The following is a 20,225-nucleotide window of genomic DNA, read 5'->3' on the forward strand; positions in this document are numbered from 1 at the left end:
TGATTGGGTATTCTTTGTGAAGCTTCATCTCATTTACTAAACTCTGGAGCAAATTTCCTTGCAGAGTGCATCTGTACTTACAAAGTGCACAGTCCAATTGCCTTTAGTAAATCAACCCCTTTGTGTAGTGGGTCTCTTCATTGAGATTGAGTTAGCAAGGGAGGGGAATCTTTGGATGCAGGTATGTATTACAGACCTATTTTTGCAGCAGTTAGATATCAGAATGTGCAGAGTTGCAGTAGTAAAATGTTAGGGTGTACACACTTGCAGCAGTTAGATGTCAGAATGTGCACATTTTCAGCAGTAAGATGTTAGGGTGTACACAGTTGCAGCATTCTGGGAGCAGAACAGGTAATTTAGCTGCATTGGGCCTAGCCTAGCAGCAGAATGAGTAGTTATTACACCAATGGGTGCAGGGTTTATGTCTGCAGCTTCTTGCAAAGTAACACATCATGAATTATTCAGCTTATAGCCAGCAATAGACAGAGCAATTTTCTTTCCTGCAACCACAGGTTGCAAAAAAGTAAATTGCTTGATTCCCCATCAACACAGTCAGGGAGCTATTGTGTTCTCTAGGCCGGGGGTGTTACATACCTGGTAGTAAGCCTGATGTGCAAAGGAAGGCCTCTCGTACAACTCTGGCTCAGGGGTCACTGCAAGTAGAACAGCAACCTTGAGGGCACGGAGAGATGAGTGCTGTGATCAGTCTGGTGGTCTGCGTGGATTATAGCCGAGGTCTTGCTGGAAGGATACCTGGAGCAGGACAGTTGGCGGTGGGCAGATCTCTCAGCAGAGCACACTGGCAGTGGACAGTTGTCAAGGGAGAGCAGGCTGGTAGCAGACAGGCTGGCAGCGGGTAGACTTCACAGCAGAGCAGGCTGGTAGCAGACAGGCTGGCAACGGGTAGACGTCACAGCAGTGCAGGCTGGTAGCGGACAGGCTGGCAGCGAGTAGACGTCACAGCAGAGCAGGCTGGTAGCGGACAGGCTGGCAACGGGTAGACGTCTCAGCAGAGCAGGCTGGTAGTGGACAGGCTGGCAACGGGTAGACGTCACAGCAGAGCAAGCTGGTAGCAGACAGGCTGGCAGCAGGTAGACATCACAGCAGAGCAGGCTGGTAGCAGACAGTCTGGCAGCAGGTAGATGTCACAGCAGAGCAGGCTGGTAGCGGACAGGCTGGCAACGGGTAGACGTCACAGCAGAGCAGGCTGGTAGCAGATGAGCTGGCAGCAGGCAGATGTACCATATGAAGAAGTGCTGGACTGCGGAGCTGTAACAGGCAGGATGAGCAGGGTCAGACGAGCCGAGTTGGCAACAGACGGGCAGATCAGGCATTGATGTCAGACAAGAGAGAAGTCAGATCACAGGAAAGTGTTAGCAATGGTAGAGGCAGATCCGGCATAGGCAGTAGGCAGAGGCAGAATCCGAAGAACAAGCCAAGGTCAGGGCAAGTAGCAAACAAGCAGAGTCAGAAGCAAGCAGGATTGAGATCAGAGGTCAAACACAGGAGTCGGGATATACATGCACAGAAGCTGCAGACCAAGCAGCAATTAGCCAGTGCAGTAGCTCCTTTTAAATAGGCAGTTTGGCACCAGTGTTGGTGACAGGTGCTTGCACGTTTGTGTGAATGCGCATGAGTGTGTGCACATGCTCACCCTTGTGGGCGAGTGAGCATGTGTGCGAAGCCTATGCACATATTTGAGCACATCTGTGTGGCCAGTTGCCAGTTTGAACTATGGGCAAGCCTTCCCTCAAAGGGGGGTGGGGGGAGCTGTCCCCGCTGGGAGAACAAAGTGATTGTTGCTATAGCTGCTAGCAATAGTTGCATGTAAAATCTGGCAGGCTGGTTGTACTCAAGTTGATCAATTGGTCAATTTGGGTACATTCAACTTGCCCATACATGACTGTTGGACTTGCAGAATCCCGAGGCTAATACTTACCTACCCCCCTTAAAACACCACCACCCCTTCAAAAACCTTTCCCCCCTAAATAAACACGCAACTCACTTTTTGGTGTAAAACCGGCCATAGCAGCCATTTATTTAACATAACTCAACATAAATATCTTACAATAACTCAATTGATACCTGACAGTAAATTACCACCCGGGTCCAAGGTCTCTGAAGGCACCATTACTCCCATCACCAACTCGGCTGTATCTACTACTCAATGAAAGGCCCCCAGCCGCTACTACACCGCCTCGGGGACAATACTACCGTTACTTAACCCAGATACAGCCAAATGAACTCCCACATTACCAATATGACCTTTTATTGGGAAGGAACACCCATACCTACGATGGGCCCAACCCATAATTCCTCAACTTGTCACTCCACCACCGCCTTCAAAGACCCATCGACCCCTGCCAGCTGCCATGACAAACGAACAAACACTTCAGGACACAACAGCTATCCTGAACCTTGAACAAACGCCATGAACCCACATAAAACAAACACCACGAACAACCACCAAACAACAAAACAACACCAGAACAAACACAATGACAAAACTATAACCAACACAACAAACAGAATACAAACCAACTTCAGGGCGGGAGGGCGGGAGAAACCACCTCCGTGATGGCACAAGCTCCGACTGACTCCGACAAGACACAACCCCCCAATTCAAAACCTGCAAGACCACCCACAATGCTGCGTACACCAATCAAGTAAGTAACCACCCCCCATCCTCTTTTCCTTGCCTATACTCCACCCAAATTACACTCTCCGCCTCATCTGCACGCCCCAGTCATGCTGGCCCTCCCTTATACTTTGCTCAGTCCAGGCCCTGACTTGATTCAAATTGTCTAAGGCCAGCTTTTCAGAGGGTCTGTGACCAGCTCATCTCTTTTTTTCTCTCTAGAATTCACCTGTGGCAGTTGGTTAGATGAACGGATGGTGTGGGGGGGGGGTCCTTTCTTGTAACTGACTGTCACTGAAGGCAGATGAGTACCTTGGTGGTTCACTTCTGCATTTCCTAAGTGGGCCTGGGTGGCGACAGCCTGGATCACAGACTGCCATCTCGGAGTAGGCATTCGAGCAGCCGATGGCACAGTGGGCTCAGCTTTGTTCAGCCACCTGGTTCAGGATACATCAGTGTCCATCGAAACTCAACACTGTACGGCTTATCACAACACAACACTCCTTCTCCCATCCTCTCTCTGATTGGTGAGCTCCCCAACTGCCTTGTTCCTTCCCAGGCTTCTCTTTTTATCAGACTGCTCCTGCTCTCAAGTACCAGTATTAGTTGGTTGGTTGGTTTCCCAATGATGGCAGTGGTTTAGATCATTCTCTGGACTACATTCCTCAGAGTGCTACCACCTAAAGTCAGTTACAAGCTAAATAAAGCACACGTGCTACTGACATCTTGAGAACTAAAGTTCTGCAACCAGTAAAATTACCTTCTGTTACATAAAGATACCAACTCCTTAAGATGTCAGCCACTGCCAAGAGGAAACAAGCACTGCAACATTCTGTTGACTGGAGCAGCCACATTAAGTAGGCTTTTTACAGGATTTTGGCTGGCATTGTTACTCCCCTTTTTTTTACTCATAGTTGCACTGTACGTCTTCCTTTTCATACCCCGATGTGTGTTGCACTGAAATCAGAGAGATAGCAGTGCCTGCACATATTCAGGGATGAATTTATACTTCTCTTTCCCCCGGGCCAAATGTCTCCCCTCCCTCTCAATTGAAAGTTTTGCCTACCCCCCCATGTAGCTGACCGTTTTGTGCACGCTAGCTGTAGAAGTGTATGTGCACTGGATACGTTTGCCCTTGGCTGAAATGCATATTTATGTGACAGTCATTCTACAAAGTAATCCTTCAGTGTCCCATCTCATGCTCATGATTCGCCTTAGTATCACACTAACAAGATCAGGATCATATATACAGAGAACACATTAATAACAATGTACAAAACTGTGCCATGTTCATTTTACCATGTTGATGGTGACAAAATCAGAAATCACAACCACGCTGATGCAATGAGCAGCAGAAATAAATTTGCAGAAAATGATACTGACAAAAGCAGACAATTTACAGAGACAGAATCAGAACCACACCAACAAAATCAGAGATGTTTCATAAACAGCAACAGAACCACCCTGAAAAAATGAGACAACTCAAAAGAGATGATTCATAGAGAGAATTAGAACCACCCTGACAAAATGAGACAACTCATAGAGACAGAATCAGAACCACCCTAACAAATGGAGAGATGATTCATAGAGACAGGATCAGAACCACCCTGACAAAATGAGACAACTCATAGAGACAGAATCAGAACCACCGTGACAAAAGGAGAGATGATTCATAGAGACAGGATCAGAACCACCCTGACAAAAGGAGAGATGATTCATAGAGACAGGATCAGAACCACCCTGACAAAATGAGACAACTCATAGAGACAGAATCAGAACCACCCTAACAAAAGGAGAGATGATTCATAGAGACAGGATCAGAACCACCCTGACAACATGAGACAACTCATAGAGACAGAATCAGAACCACCCTAACAAATGGAGAGATGATTCATAGAGACAGATTCAGAACCACCCTGACAAAATGAGACAACTCATAGAGATAGAATCAGAACCACCCTAACAAATGGAGAGATGACTCATAGAGACAGGATCAGAACCACTCTGCAAAATGAGACAACTTATAGAGACAGAATCAGAACCACCCTGACAAAAGGAGAGATGATTCATAGAGACAGATTCAGAACCACCCTGACAAAAGAAAAGATGATTCATAGAGACAGAATCAGAACCACCCTAACAAAAGGAGAGATGATTCACAGAGACATAATCAGAACCACCTTGACAAAATGAGGCAACTCATAGAGACAGAATCAGAACCACCCTAACAAAAGGAGAGATGATTCACAGAGACAGAATCAGAACCACCCTGAAAAAATGAGACAACTCATAGAGACAGAATCAGAACCACCTTGACAAAATGAGACAACTCATAGAGACAGAATCAGAACCATCCTAACAAAAGGAGAGATGATTCATAGGGACAGAATCAGAACCACCCTGACAAAAAGAGAGATGATTCATAGAGACAGAATCAGAACCACCCTGACGAAAAGAGAGATGATTCATAGAGACAGAATCGGAACCACCCTGACAAAAGGAGGGATGATTCATAGAGACAGAATCGGAACCACCCTGACAAAAGGAAAGATAATTCATAGAGACAGGATCAGAACCACCCTGACAAAAGAGAGATGATTCATAGAAACAGAATCAGAACCACCCTGACAAAAGGAAAGATAATTCATAGAGACAGGATCAGAACCACCCTGACAAAAGAGAGATGATTCATAGAAACAGAATCAGAACCACCCTGACAAAAGGAAAGATAATTCATAGAGACAGGATCAGAACCACCCTGACAAAAGAGAGATGATTCATAGAAACAGAATCAGAACCACCCTGACAAAAGGAAAGATGATTCATAGAGATAGAATCAGAACCGCACTGACAAAAGCACATTGATTGATCAGAACTACACTAAGAAAAGCAGAGAAGAAACAGGTTCACAGAGCCAGAAAGAAAACTAATTTCTACAACTAACTTCTGAATATGTTTACAGTGCAATATGTTTCCAATGACATTGTACAAACTGGGCTATTACAATGAAGTCCCCGTAAGGGGGCACAGGTGGGTAGGGAGGATAGCTGGAACCTTTAAAGTGGTATTAAACTCCAAACCAAAATGTAATATATTGTAGCTTACCAATCATTGGATGTGGTGGCTGCATTCGTTTTCTTTTTAGGGTTTTTCTCTTTCTTCACCTGGTGATCTGGCCAGTAACACACCCCTTGTATTAAGGCGGCCATACATGGATCAAAATTGTGTTGGTTCAGCTGAACCAGACAAATTTCAATCATGTATGGGAAGGCTAGTTGTACAGAAATCAATCTACCAATTGACTTCTGTACAACCACCCTGTCAGGTTTTTCTTGATTCTCCCCACTGTCAGAATACAAAGGCACAGTGGGAAGGATTCACTATCCACATTCAGTGTGTAGATGGTGGAATCAGGTCATTTTTTTTTTGTTCAACCTGCTTGATGAAAAAAAAACCTAATAATATCAAGACTACATAGAGTGCCTAGCAACAAAGACAGCAGTACTATGAGTCTGGGGTGAGGGTATTGTTGGATGCAGTATCAGCTTTAACCACTTGAGCTCCAGAGGATTTACCCCCCTTAGGGACCAGGCCTCTTTTTGCTACTCGGCACTGCACTTATTCAACTGATAATTGCGCGGTCATGCAATGCTGCACCCAAACGAAATTTACGTCCTTTTTTTCACACAAATAGAGCTCTCTTTTGGTGTAATTTTATCACCTGTGCGCTTTTTATTTTTCACGCTATAAACAAAAAAAGCCAAACATTTTGAAGAAAAACAATATTTTTTAATTTCAGCTATAAAAAATATATAGTAAACTCAACGTTGGTTATAAATTTAGGCCAAAATGTATTCTGCTACATGTTTTTGGTAAAAAAAATCCCAATGAGTGTATATTGATTGCTTTGTGTGGAAGTTATGGCGTCTACAAACTATGGTATAGATACTGCAATTTACGCCATTTTTCTGCTATACAGCGCTGCGCTAATTTAACAGACAATTGCGCGGTCATGCAATATGGTACATAAATGAAATTTACATCCTTTTTTTCCCCACAAATTGAGCTTTCTTTTGGTGGTATTTGATCGCCTGTGCGGTTTTTATTTTTTGCGCTATAAAAAAAGGCTGACAATTTTGAGGACAAAAAAAAAATATTTTGGACTTTTTGCTATAAAACATGTCCAGTAAAAAAAAATGCAAAAATCAAATTTAGTCATAAATTTCTGCCAAAATGAAAGTTATAGCGTTTACAAATGGCGGGAAAGATACTGGGATTTTTAGGGGTTTTTTTATACTAATAATGGCGGCGATCAGCGAATTATGGCGGCGATCAGGGACTTGTGGCAGCGGCCAGCGACTTATGGCGGGACTGCAGGACTGCGGCGGACATTCTGACATTGGGGGGTACTGACTTGGGGTCACTGACATCCCCAAAAACACTAATACAGTGATCAGTGCAAAAAAAAACACTGACACTGTACTAATGGCACTGGATAGGAAGGGGTTAACTTTATTTTGCAGGGAAGGGTTATCTGAGTGAGTGTTTTACTAGGGGGCGGGGTTGTGTGCTGGATGGGACAAGGCTGATCGAGAGAGAGAAACTCTTCTTTATCGATCAGCTCGTCCTCGAGCTGTCAGGGTAGTGACAGACAGCACAGCTACTGCAGCTGTGCTGTCTGTCACTGTTTGCCGCCGATTGCCGGGAAACAGCCGGTAAAGACAGACTGTGACCCAGCGACTGACATCCGCGGCGGTGATCGGCGAGACAGATAGGGCGGCGGCACGCCTCGCGCGCGCCCCCTATCTGTTTACAAAACACGCATTTTAAAACGTGGTTTTGCCTGCCAGTGCCGCCCTCCCACCGTATTTCTACAGTGGCAGGGCGGCAAGTGGTTAAATACACTAACAAATTAAAGCCAAACTCCAGGTAACACTTTGGGGTTGATTTACTACAGGCAATTATGGTGTGCACTTTGCAAGAGCAGTTGCTCCAGAGCTTAGTAAATGAGCAGAACCTCTGCTGACTTCCATCATCCAATCATGTGCAAGCAAAAATACAGTTTTTGTATTTTCCTAGCACGTGATTGGGTATTCTCTACAAAGTGAAGCTTTACCTCATTTACCATGCTCTGGAGCACTGCAACCTTTTGCCTTTAGTAAATCAACCCCTTTATAATCAGTTACAGCAAATATTTTTTTTCCTTTTGGGATAAAGATTTTTACATAAATAAATAAAACCTCACCATTGTAAGCACCGCTGTCAATGTTAAATGGTTTTTTCAACCCTCTAATTGCTAGATATGCAGGACAGTTTGCTCTGTTGAAAAATAACACACCTACTAGATCAGTGGTGGGCAACCTTTTTTTTCAACTGAGCCAAATCTCGCCAAAACCACGATTGAAATTTATTTTGAGAGCCACATTTTTAAAACTGAAAATACATAGGATGGTACACTGTTTTTAGTTTCAATAAGTTTTTATAGTAATTCATCCCCCATATAGTAATTCATCCCCCATAGTAATTCATCCCCCATATAGTAATTCATCCCCCCTATAGTAATTCATCCCCCATATTAATTCATCCCCCATATAGTAATTCATCCCCCATAGTAATTCATCCCCCATAGTAATTCATCCCCCATAGTAATTCATCCCCCATATAGTAATTCATCCCCCATAGTAATTCATCCCCCATATAGTAATTCATCCCCCATAGTAATTCATCCCCCATATAGTAATTCATCCCCCATATAGTAATTCATCCCCCATAGTAATTCATCCCCCATATAGTAATTCATCCCCCATAGTAATTCATCCCCCATAGTAATTCATCCCCCATAGTAATTCCTCCCCCATAGTAATACATCCCCCATATAGTAATGCATCCCCCATAGTAATTCATCCCCCATATAGTAATTCATCCCCCATAGTAATTCATCCCCCATAGTAATTCCTCCCCCATATAGTAATTCATCCCCCATAGTAATTCATCCCCCATATAGTAATGCATCCCCCATAGTAATTCATCCCCCATATAGTAATTCATCCCCCATAGTAATTCATCCCCCATATTAATTCATCCCTCATATAGTAGTAGTAAGTAAGTAGCAAGTAGTAAGTCAAGTCCCTCCTGTGTCAATTCACTTACCTTTGCTCCGCGCGTTCCTCTCGCCGTGCTCCCCGCGCCGTTCCGGTCTTCAGGGCGGACTGTGAGAGGAGCCTAGCTCCCCTCACGTTCGTCACGCTGCCCCGCCTACACACATCCTGACAGCCAATCACTAGCTATCAGGATGTGAGTGGCAGCGAGACTGGCCAATCATTGCTGGGCTAGCTGCAGAGTCCTCGGCCACCCGAGAGGAGGGAGGGGAGGGGAGCGGCCGCCCGAGAGGAGGGAGAGGAGGGAGGGGAGGGGAGGGGAGCGAGCACCCGGCACACAGAAGAGCCGCATTAAAATGTGTAAAGAGCCGCATGTGGCTCGCGAGCCGCGGCTTGCCGACCACTGTACTAGATGAATCACCAGGTGAAAATAAAGGAAAGAAAGCCTAAGAAAGAACACTAAAGCAACCATTACATCTAAGAATTGCTGAACTGCAATATAATAGTAATGTGGAGTAATACCACTTTATACATGAAAATACTGAACTGCCATATGGCAAATTCCCACATAGACAGCTACATTTACTGTTAGGCAACCTGTCCCTGTATACGTGATCACATTGCCCTGCAAATTTCATATACTGTATTTGGTTATATGCTGCTGGTATGTATAAAAATTTAGTTTACGGGACAGCCGGTCACACAAGGAAAACACCAGGATGAAAATACTTGTAATTTAGCAGGTAGAGTTTGTCCCTTGAGTCAGTTTAAATGCAGCATTTTCATGTTTGATTAAAGTGCACCTGGAATATACAATATAAAGACACTAGGAGATTGCTTCATATGGGTACTACAGCTGGAAATTGTTTTTACTGGAAACATTTTGAGGTTTTGTGTTCACAAAAGAACTGAGTTCTTGGTAGGAATATATTGAAGAGAGACAGTCAAGAGCATGGCAGGCTCATCTCATTGCTCTATGATACAGTAACATAGTTCAGTTTTTACTGTGCTCCATAATTCTTTCTCAGCAGGCCCCTGTCTGAAATTCTCACCTGGTAGGTGAAACAGATTGAAAATTTCCCGTGCCGACTAAGAATCTTTTACTTGTCATCATTTTAAAAAGCCTTCGATGTAACACAGCAAGTTGCTGGAGAACTGTGCTTTAACTGGCGTAATAAGCTGCTTATTCCACATAACGAAGAGTTTACTTTAATAAGCCTTACAGTAAACCTCAGCCTTGCGTCTTCCTTGCACACTTTATTTCTGTGTGTCTTTGATATAGATCTGTGCTTTGATACGGATCTACACTAAAAATCAGTTGCCATTCTGCTAATGGAGCTTGTCAATAGAGAAATAACTGTGCTAATATTGCCTGCTCTCTACCGGAACAGCTTGTTATGTAATTGATGCAATACATAGTTTTATGTGTGATAGCGCAAAGTCTTCTGATTTGGGCTCTTAGGCCAACAGATTCCTATAGTCCAAAAGATATGGATCAAAGTGCAGTGTGGAGTCATTTGCACAAATGAAAAAGTATTGTTCTGACATAAAGCTCTGGCAACAGATTCCTATAGTCCAAAAGATATGGATCAAACTGCAGTGTGGAGTGATTTTTTACAAATTAAAAATGAATTGTTCTGACATAAAGCTCTGGCCTCTTTGGATAAGCCCCCTCCTCTCAATGTGTGAAGTGGCGGTACAGTGCTTTGTACCAACCAGGGGTCTCCAAACTTTCTAAACAAGGGGCCAGTTTACTGTCCTTCAGACTTTGGTGGGGCCAGACTGTGGCCAATGTGAGTGGAAAATGTCCTGGTGTCGGTGGAAGTAAACAATGCCACATCTTTAGTGCAAGGAATAATACTCTATCATTGGTGTCAGTGGGAGGAATAGTGCCCCATTGTTGGTGTCAGTGGAAGGACTAGTGCCCTGTTGTTGATGTTAGTGGCAGGAATTATGCCATTATTGGTGTTGTCAGCAGGGCAGTGGATAAGGGGGTACCATCAGTCTTCTTGTACGGGGCCCAGGCCAGCAGGGGGGCCCAGGTAGCTGGGTGAATAGGATGTGGGCAGGGAGGGTGATTGGCATGGTGGGGGGAAATTACTGGAACCAATGTATGGCTTTCTCTGCAGCATCTAAAAGCTGGAATCTTCTCCTCTCCCTCCCACTGGTTTACAGCTGCTGCAGGGAGAACCATACAGGGGATCAAGTCTAATAATTGCACCCCCCCCCCCCACACCATGATCACCCTCCCTGTGCACATTGGGTTTAACCCCTACAGTACCGTCTTCCCTCCTCTCATTCCCACTGGCAGCTGCAAGCATACAATAGGATCCTTCAGGATGGAGAGTGGGGGAAAAGTCCTGGAAAGTATGTCACGTTAATCAGCCCTTCCTTTCCTGAATGAACACAATGAGTGATCTGTACTGATCACTTACTGTGTTCATTCATAACTGAAGCATAGAAAACTGTGTTTTTTTTTAAGGGGGCCCTGTCAGGTTGGCTGTATGGGGCCCCCTGGTTTCTAACAACAGCCCTAGGTGTCATTGGAATGAATTGTGCCCCATCACTGGTGTCCGTGGTAAGAATTATGTCCCTATTGTTCATGTCATTAGGAGGAATAGTGCCACAAGGGCAGAATAAAAACAAGCTGGGCTACAGTTTGGAGACCACTGGTAGCAACCATAACACAACTGGAAAAGGGGCTTCAGCTTAGCAGGAAGTGATTGGGCTGCACTTCAGCAAGATTCTGGCACATTAACGAGAGCATTTTGTTTGTGCTTAGGAGGTTAGCTCCTCTAAGACAGCTTGGGGAAGTGGAAATATCATTGCAGTGATGCTATGTGACTGACGTGTTATGGTATGCTTCACTCTGAAATCCCCTTCACCCTGGTCCGTAAAATATCAGTAGCCTGAAAGTCCAGGTCACAAGATTTGGCATTTTCATAAGTGAGGTTGATTGCATTTTTCATAAGTATCTGGCAATTAAAATTATACTGCTGAATTGTATCCTTGGCTCTAGAATACGCTAAGGAAAGGCTTTACATTCTGCTGTTTTTGGTGCTGCCTCTGTTGAGTGCTGTGAAAAGCATCTTCCTGTGGATGATTTTCACAGCATTGAAACTATATCCCTAGCGTGCTTTAACCAGTTGGTGCACAGAGCTGTTAAGACATGACAACTAGAACTTTAAGTGCAGCACATATTGTAGGAAAGCCTTATTTTATATGGTATTTTGTACAACATTTTAGTGCAGTCACACCAATCTCATACACACACATGCATTGCCCACCAATTAGATAGATAAAGGAAAACAATGGCCTTGTGCATGAAATTTCCTGATCTCCTATCTCCTTATTACTTTACCCCTGTTTTTAGGATGATGCAGTGTCCCCAGGTTGGTCTTCAATATTTAAAAAGAAGAATTGTAGTGCCATTGTCTGCCTGCTCTCTGCTCTTTTTGCCTACCACTTCATATTCTTTGCTCATCCTCTCTGCTTTGTAAAAAAAGAAAAAAAAAACTCATTGCTTGGTTTCTTGCTAAGTACGCCGCCAGCTTCTGTTCTTTCAGAAAGGAACCAGCAAAGTGCTGTACACATTGCATTTGGAGATTTGCCTTCAATCTGCAGGAAGGAAGAAAGTTTTGACACACATGGCTGTCACCCCACCCCACCACTTAACAAGCTTCAAGGGTGGTAAGCTGGCTTTTACAAAGGGAAGAGGATAAGAAAAAGAAGATGAGGTTGGAGACGGTACCTCAATTAAAAATGAGATGGACTTACTAGAGTATGCCTAGTATATATATGATACAAATTAATTGTAATAATTGTTAAACAAATTGAAAACCCAGCTGTGAGCTCTCATCCGCAAGATAGTTCCCTGTACATGAACATAGGTCAAGCTTAGCTAAGGCTGATTATACTGAAGCCATAGACTTTTCCCCCATTAAACGCAATAAATAATCAGAACTAGAAAAGTGCTTCAACAGCATTTCTGACTGTGGGAAATCAGCTAAAGTAGATTGGAAACCCAGAATTTGGTCTCCTCTTTCACAGAGTTGTGAAAACACTCTGAGTAGATGATCACCCTATAAAGCAGCTGATGTTTTACATTCAAGAACCATGTAGATAGGAGACCAAAATATGATTCTGACTCCAAGCTCCTTTGACACCCATGTTTAGGATGCCAAAAGGAAGAGAGTAAAGATCTTAATGTAATACTAAAGACTAAACATTTTCTTTAAAATGTAATCTATGTGTTAGGCTCCTTTCAGACAGGGCAGACTGTCAGGAGATCCAATTGCTCAGCAGGGGATCTCTTCATTGATCGTCGCTGAGCAATTGGATGACAGGTCTGTGTCTGTTCCGCTGCTGCAGATCGGACACAGACACAGCCCGGCTGGATGGAAACGAACCACCTGTCCATTTCCACCCTACTGTCATCCAATCCGATTCACCAGATGGGTGGGGAACAATCCCAAATCCGTCTGTTTTTAGCATACAGGATCAGATTGGATACCAGCAGGTGTCAGCAGACACATGTCCGCTAACACCTCCCATTCCATAGAGAGCTATAGATGGTCCAATTGGGTCTGCCTGAAAAACTGACAGGCAGACCCAATTGGACCATCAGTGTGAAAGGGGCCTTAAGGTAAAAAATTACCCATAACCTGTCCTACAAACCTCCCCCCCCCCGTCCCTAAACACTTGGCTCCATGTCATCACAGTCAACTCCAGCATTGTACCTCTCACTTCCTAGTTTCACATGTCCCACTCAAGATGCTCCAATACGACTAACCCAGAAATGTAATACACATTTATCAATTATATGTTGTTTGCTGTAGAGATAATAGGTCTTGATGTTTCATTCCCTATAGTAAGTCAACTTTTCATTGGCATTCCATTGATGAGCCCACAGGACAATGTACAAAGATAGACCAATCTGAGATTAACAGTTGTGTCACAATTGGGTGGCAAAGATTCACTGTGAGAGGAAACATCTAAGAGCTCCTGGTCTTAACCAGAGTTCCTGATGGTGGAGATGGAGTTGTGTGACTTGCACTCCCATACAGCAGCTCTCACATGTGGCACTGAAGAAGCAGTCAGTAGATCTAATTGGGCTTGATGTTTCAATTCCTATGGTAAGTCAGCACTCTTGATGTTGGGATTGGTGCTGTGAAAAGAAGAAGGGTAGGTACATCATCCAGGTCATCAGGTGGCTCAAATGATATCTTGTGTCTCAAGTATCTCCCTCACTTTCATACCCTCATTTCATCTTGCAGCCCAGTAGTCTTTCCTTTTAATATAAATGCTCCATTTGATAAGGACTTGTTTGTTGAAAGGGCAACCCCACATTGCCATCTTTTTTCAAAAAGCTGGTTGCAGGTGTAGCGCTAAAACCTCTGCACCCCATTTCTACATAGAAAATCTTGATCATCCAACCGTTCTTGGGCAGTTTCAGTTATTAGTTCTGAGTACTTGGTCTCATGATCTTCTATAATACCATCTTCCTGTGGTTCTGAGTGTTGAAGCCACATTGTTTAGAGGAAACACAAGTATTTTTCCCAAGTCTGCTCCATGTTGCAGAGCAATCTGCAGGATACTTCTTTTACCTTGATCAAAACAATGGGTCCAAGCATTTAATCTCGATACCTAATGGCTGTCAGGGTGCCATTGTCTAGCCTGTAGAGGTCTATGCATCCCTCCATGGATATGCCTTCCCAGACCATCACTGACCCACCACTAAATCGGTCATGCTCATGAAGTCTCTTTCTGATTGTTTGGTCAGAGACATTCACACCAGTGGCCTGCTGGAAGTCATTTTGTAGGGCTCTGGCAGTGCTCATCCTGTTCTTCCTTGCATGAAGTAGCAGATACCGGTGAAGGAGCAGATACCGGTCCTGCTGATGGGTTAAAGATCTTCTATGGCCCTGTCCAGCTCTCCTACAGTAACTGCCTGTCTCCTGGAATCTCCTCCATTCTCTTAAGAATGGGCTGTGAAACACAGCAAACCTTCTGGCAATGGCATGTATTGATGTGCCATCCTGGAGGAGTTCGACTGCCTGTGCAACCTCTGTAGGGTCCAGGTATCGCCTCATGCTACCAGTAGTGACACTGACCCTAGCAAAATGCAAAACTAGTGAAAAACAGTCAGAAAAGATGAGTAGGGAAAAAAATGTCAATGTCCTCCACCTGTAAAACCATTCCTGTTTTGGGGGTTGTCTCATTGTTGCCCATCTAGTGCACCTGTTGTTAATTTCTTTAACACCAAAGCAGCTGAAACTGATTAACAACTCCCTCTCCTACTTAACTGACCAGTTCAATATCACAAGAGTTTAACTGACTTAATGCTATACTCTAATTAAAAAGTGTTCCTTTAATTTTTTTGAGCAGTGTATGAAGGCTCCATGCAAGATTTGAGTAAGTCCTTCTCTGTAATTGGCCAAATAAGGCTAAGGAGGTAACTATTCAGCAAAAAATTAAAAAAAAACCCAAAACACTTCCAGCTCAAAAACCTTCCTCCTCTAATTAAATGCCTTACCATAATCTGCACATTTTACAATGCGCATGTGAGAGCATAATTGAAAGTATATTTTTTTGTTTAAAAAGTTTTTTCGTAAGCTCCTGTGCATGCATTCAACTTAGTCTTCATTCAACTTCATGGAGGGTTTCTACTTTATTGGACCTCAGAAAATGAACAGGACTAAATGGAGATCACATGCACAGGGCCAATGGAGAAGATTCTGAATGACAACATACAGTACAGTATAAGATTTCCTTATCAACCACTTCATGTCCGGACACTTTTACCCCCTTCCTGTCCAGGCCAATTTTCAGCTTTCAGCGCTATCACACTTTGAATGACAATTGTGAGGTCATGCAACACTGTACCCATATGAATTTTTTAGCATTTTTTTCAGACAGATAAAACTTTATTTATTCACCACTGGTATTTTTATTTTTTTGCTCGATAAATGCTAAAGTCCAAAAATTTTGAAAAAAAGTGTTTTTCTTATAAAATTTTGCAAATAAATAATCTTTCTTCTTAAATCTTGGCCAAAATGTATTGAGTTATCTTTTTAGCAAAAACAATAACCTAAATTAGTTTATAACCAAAAATTATAATTTTTCTACTTTTTTTTACATTTTTATTTTATTTTTTTATATTATTATTTATGGTTTTTTTACATACTGTAACCCTAGCAGTACAGTGTCACCATAGTGACTTGTGGGGGGTTATGAAGATTTTTTTTTTTACACTGACAGCCATTGACAAATACTATGTGAGCTGTGATTGGTCACAGCTTGTCACATGGTACAAGGCTGTTGTGAGTCAAGGAGCAGGGCCCTCCTAACCCTCTTGTATTGAACTGTATTGTTGCTGTATTGTCTCCCATTATATTGTAAAGCGCTGAGCAAACTGTTGGTGCTATATAAATCCTGTATAATAATAATAATAATAATAATAGTAATAATAATGATGTCAGAAGTGACATCTTGCTTACTACTCTGCATGTGATCACTGATTGGCTAGTCAGTGATCACATGATCGGGACCTCACACAGAGGTCCCGTACAACGATCGGTGTTCCAATGTGTCCGGAGGACACAGCGGGCACCAGATTACAGTGCTGCACGGTCCCAGGGAGTGCACACAAGCAGGGGTTGGGGAGGCATTTATAAACGGCCACCCGTCCGTGCACTGCTCCCACCCAGCCGTTTATATACATGGGCCAGACGGGAAGTGGTTACGTTTCTTTACATTACCGAGAGTGAGGAATTCTTTCCATGGTCTTTGGAATTTTCTTACTGGCTGACCAATTCATAAACTGATTATGGTGAAGTGATCTGCTTGTTGCTTTCCTCATATGTGCCTTCTGTACCATGTACTTGAAAAAAAAAGTATTCTTCTCTTTGTATTGCTTTTTTTGTGTGAAAATTGGTGTTCCTGCTAGTCCCTCTGCTTTCCTATTAAACGCTGACTACACTAGGCAGGAAAACACACTGTGGTCAGTTCTCTAGGTGTGCTAGAAACTCAGTCTGCTCTCTTCCAATGATCAGACTTGTCCTAACAGCCTCCCCCCACACAGCCTTTCACTGGGAAGACCAGTGTCCTGCTGTTTCTGCTCCCCCAGCTCTTATGCAGCTGAGAACAGAGGGAAAGCGATCACTTATTGTTTTACAAGGTGAGGGTTTACATTCACTTTAAATAATGATTCTTTAGAAAATAACACTGCTGTTCAAATTATATTTGTATTAGGTTATCTCTTTTTGAGTGGGTAATGATGGAATCATTTAAGTAATTGCTATGTTTGACAGAAATATATATCTGTAATAGTGTAATATAGTGTTTTATAAATATACTATTTTTTATATATATATATGTATAAAAATAAAATCTCTGTATTCCATGACCCTAGAAAATATTTTATTTTCAATTAACTTTAGGACTGAAGAAACTCCTTACTTGATAATGCAACTGGACTTTGAGATGGAGGATATCACTAGTCAAACTGTCATAAGACGGATAATGTGGCATCTAGAGTATCAAGGTCGAAAACCCCCTCCTGAAATGGAGAAAGCAGTAACAGAGTTAACAGTAATACAGAAGGATATTCGAGCTATTGTGCCTCTGGCAATGGTAAGATTTCCTCTTTCATCCCATACTTCTATGTTATTTAACTTTCCTCTATTAGATTTTTTTCATCTTTAGGTCTGGTCATCTTCTTTTTTTTTTTTTTTCATCTCAGTATCCATTTCATATGTCTGATGAGTACCAGGGCACTTGTGCACTCATTTATATATTTTTTTATTATAATTTCAGGACACAGAGATAATTAATACAGCTATTCTGACAGGACGAACAGTTGCAATCCCTGTGAAAGTTCTAGCCATTGAAACATCTGGAGTCATCACAGATATTTCAACTTTCGTATCATGCAAATCTAGCAATGAGGACATCATCAAGGTGAGTAAAAAAAAGACTGCTTGTCACTGCAGTGGCACTAAGAGCATTTATGCAGACAGATTTTAGCATCAACCACAGAGATTAAAAAATGAATATATAAATGACAACCCTAAATTGTTATAAAAAAGTGATAGAAATATAATAGTAATAGTAGCTTCAGTTGGCCATCTGTGTCTCTAATTATATGTAATGCTTAAAACCACTGTAAATACCAGAATTAAACCCAGGACTGAAAATGCAATATATTGCAGCTTATCAAGCACTAGATGTGGTGGCTGAATTAGTTTTCTTTTTGCTTTTTCCCTGTTTTCACCTGGTGATCTGTCCAGTAACACACCTCCTGTATTATACAAACACCAATCTGGATGACTGAGCGCAGAGGACATACTTGGACAACAGTATTGTAAGTCCTAGGAAAAGGGGAGTGCTAGATGTACTAGCAGATTTAAAAATTTAAGACAAACTCAATTTAACACTTTATAAACAGTTACAACAACCATTTGTTTTAAATTTTTGGATAAAGGCTTTACATAATTAAATAAAGCTAATCATGAATTAGTAATGAATGGTTTGTCTTATCTCTGTAACTGCTACATCTGCAAGAGAGCTTGTTCTTTTGAAAAACAGATTTACTGGTTGGATCACCAGATGAAATTAAAAGAAAGAAGGCCTTAAAAGAAAACTAATGCATCTACCACATCGGATAATTGGTAAACTGCAATATAATAAATGGTTGCTTTTGGGTTTAATACTGCTTTAAAGGGTAGACAGTGGTTGCCATAGACATGTTTTGCTCTCCTGATGAAGGATACACATGGCACTGATGTCACATTATGATTTCTGCTAAGAGCAAAAAGCTGATTGTAGGGTGTGGAGGTACCTGCCATAATAAACCTGCAGGAAATACAGCGGGCTTATCATTTTCTGCGCATTCTGCCTCTGCTGACAGCTAATAGTTAGCATTGTTATTGAGTTCTCCCTATGTGCTACAAAATGATTCTCTCATATGTTATAGAGACTGAGAGAATGGGAAGTAGTCTGAGAAGTCTGAAAACATGTATTATCTTAGAGTGACAAAGCAGCTCTTCCCTAGATACAGTACAGTGAGCATTGTCACCCTAGGAATGGAAGCATGTTACTGGCAGGATCACCAGGTGATAGCAAAGGAAGAAAAGCAGCCTAAAAATAAAACTAATACGGCCATCACATCGAAGAACTGGGAATCTGCAATATATTACTTTTTCTTGAGCTTAAATGTTCTTTACACATGGAGCCATCTCTGCGACCCCTTGAAAGGTATCAGTTGCTGCATGTCCTAGTAAAAATGCAAAGAATAAGTTTGTATTTATAAGGTTTTTATTTTGGTTCTTTTTTCAACGTTGTCCATCTGTTTCTAGTTTTCTCATTTTTTAATATACCTTTTGTCTTCTTATTTTCTTTACAATTTTAGCTAAAAGTATTTGGGTCCATGCACACTGGCTGAAAAAAAAACTCTGTTTCTAGAGGAGTTTTTTGTTTTTCCTGTAGACACTCTGGCTTAAAGAAACCCCGTCCTTGGCAGAGAAAAACACTAAATTTAAGTGTTTTTGTACTAGCATTTAGGTGCGTTAATTTTTTTTTTTCTCCTGCTAGAAAATTGCTCACAAAAACACAAACCAGAAGTTTTTTTTTCTGCCTCTATACAGTGAGCCTAAAATATGCCTCTAAACGCCCTAATGTGAATGGACACTTAGGATAACATTGAGCTCAGTGTTATCCTATGTGTCCATTTACATTAGGAAGTTTAGATGCATATTTTAGGCTCACTGTATAGAGGCAGAAAAAAAAACCTTCTCGTTTTCGTTTTTGAGAGCAGTTTTCTGGCAGGAAAAAAAAAATTAATGCGCCTAAACACTAGTACAAAAACACTCAAAATTAGTATTTTTTTCTGCCAGAGATGTTGTTCTTTTTAAGTTAGTGTGTAGGGACCTTTAGTATACATCTGTGAAGGGGATGAGGTGCAACAAGGAGCACAGTTAGCCCTTGCCAAGGGTCCCACATATGTATTCAAATGCTGAAAACTCTCAGTATCAGCTACTGTTAGTGACATGCTGTAATCAGAGCCATGCTGATAGAGGCAGAAGAAGCATCCACACTGGACACTGCAGTGAGGGAAATGCATCTGGGGTTGTTCTGTTTTAAATGCTGATATATGCAAAAACACACCTCCTAGACCCAATGTGCAGACAATATGACACTTGCTGACTTGGCAAGAACCACAGGCAGCTTAAGTCTTAAAAAAGAAACACAGAAATTGAATCCAATGTAGTTTTATTTAACGTAGCAAGTAGAAAGAAGGTGATTTCAGTCTTTTTAACCCTTTGAGGACCAAGGGACGTATTTGTCCCATGTTTTTAATTGCGTGTATCATCTGATTAAGAACTTAAAACTCTTCTTTTTTTTTTGATTTGAGTCAAAATATTAGTTCTTATCAACAAACAACAAATGGATCTAGCTTTTTGCCAATTATTTAATGAAATGGCTTAGTT

At 42.1% G+C, this 20,225-nt stretch overlaps 1 protein-coding gene across 1 annotated transcript in view; it reads left to right on the top strand.

Annotated features, from left to right (window-relative positions):
- The window catches only part of TMEM132E (transmembrane protein 132E), a 643,603-nt gene that overhangs the window by 545,661 nt on the left and 77,717 nt on the right, over positions 1-20,225 (top strand). Inside the window, exons 4-5 of the mRNA XM_089668454.1 lie at positions 17,178-17,370; positions 17,554-17,697. Coding sequence (XP_089524580.1) covers positions 17,178-17,370; positions 17,554-17,697 — 337 coding nt within the window. The remainder of the gene's footprint in view (positions 1-17,177; positions 17,371-17,553; positions 17,698-20,225) is intronic.

This window comes from Staurois parvus, unplaced genomic scaffold, assembly GCF_062004578.1.
Source record: "Staurois parvus isolate SC_StPar_1 unplaced genomic scaffold, SC_StPar_1.0 ptg000058l, whole genome shotgun sequence".
In the NCBI taxonomy this organism is placed as follows: Eukaryota; Metazoa; Chordata; class Amphibia; order Anura; family Ranidae; genus Staurois; species Staurois parvus.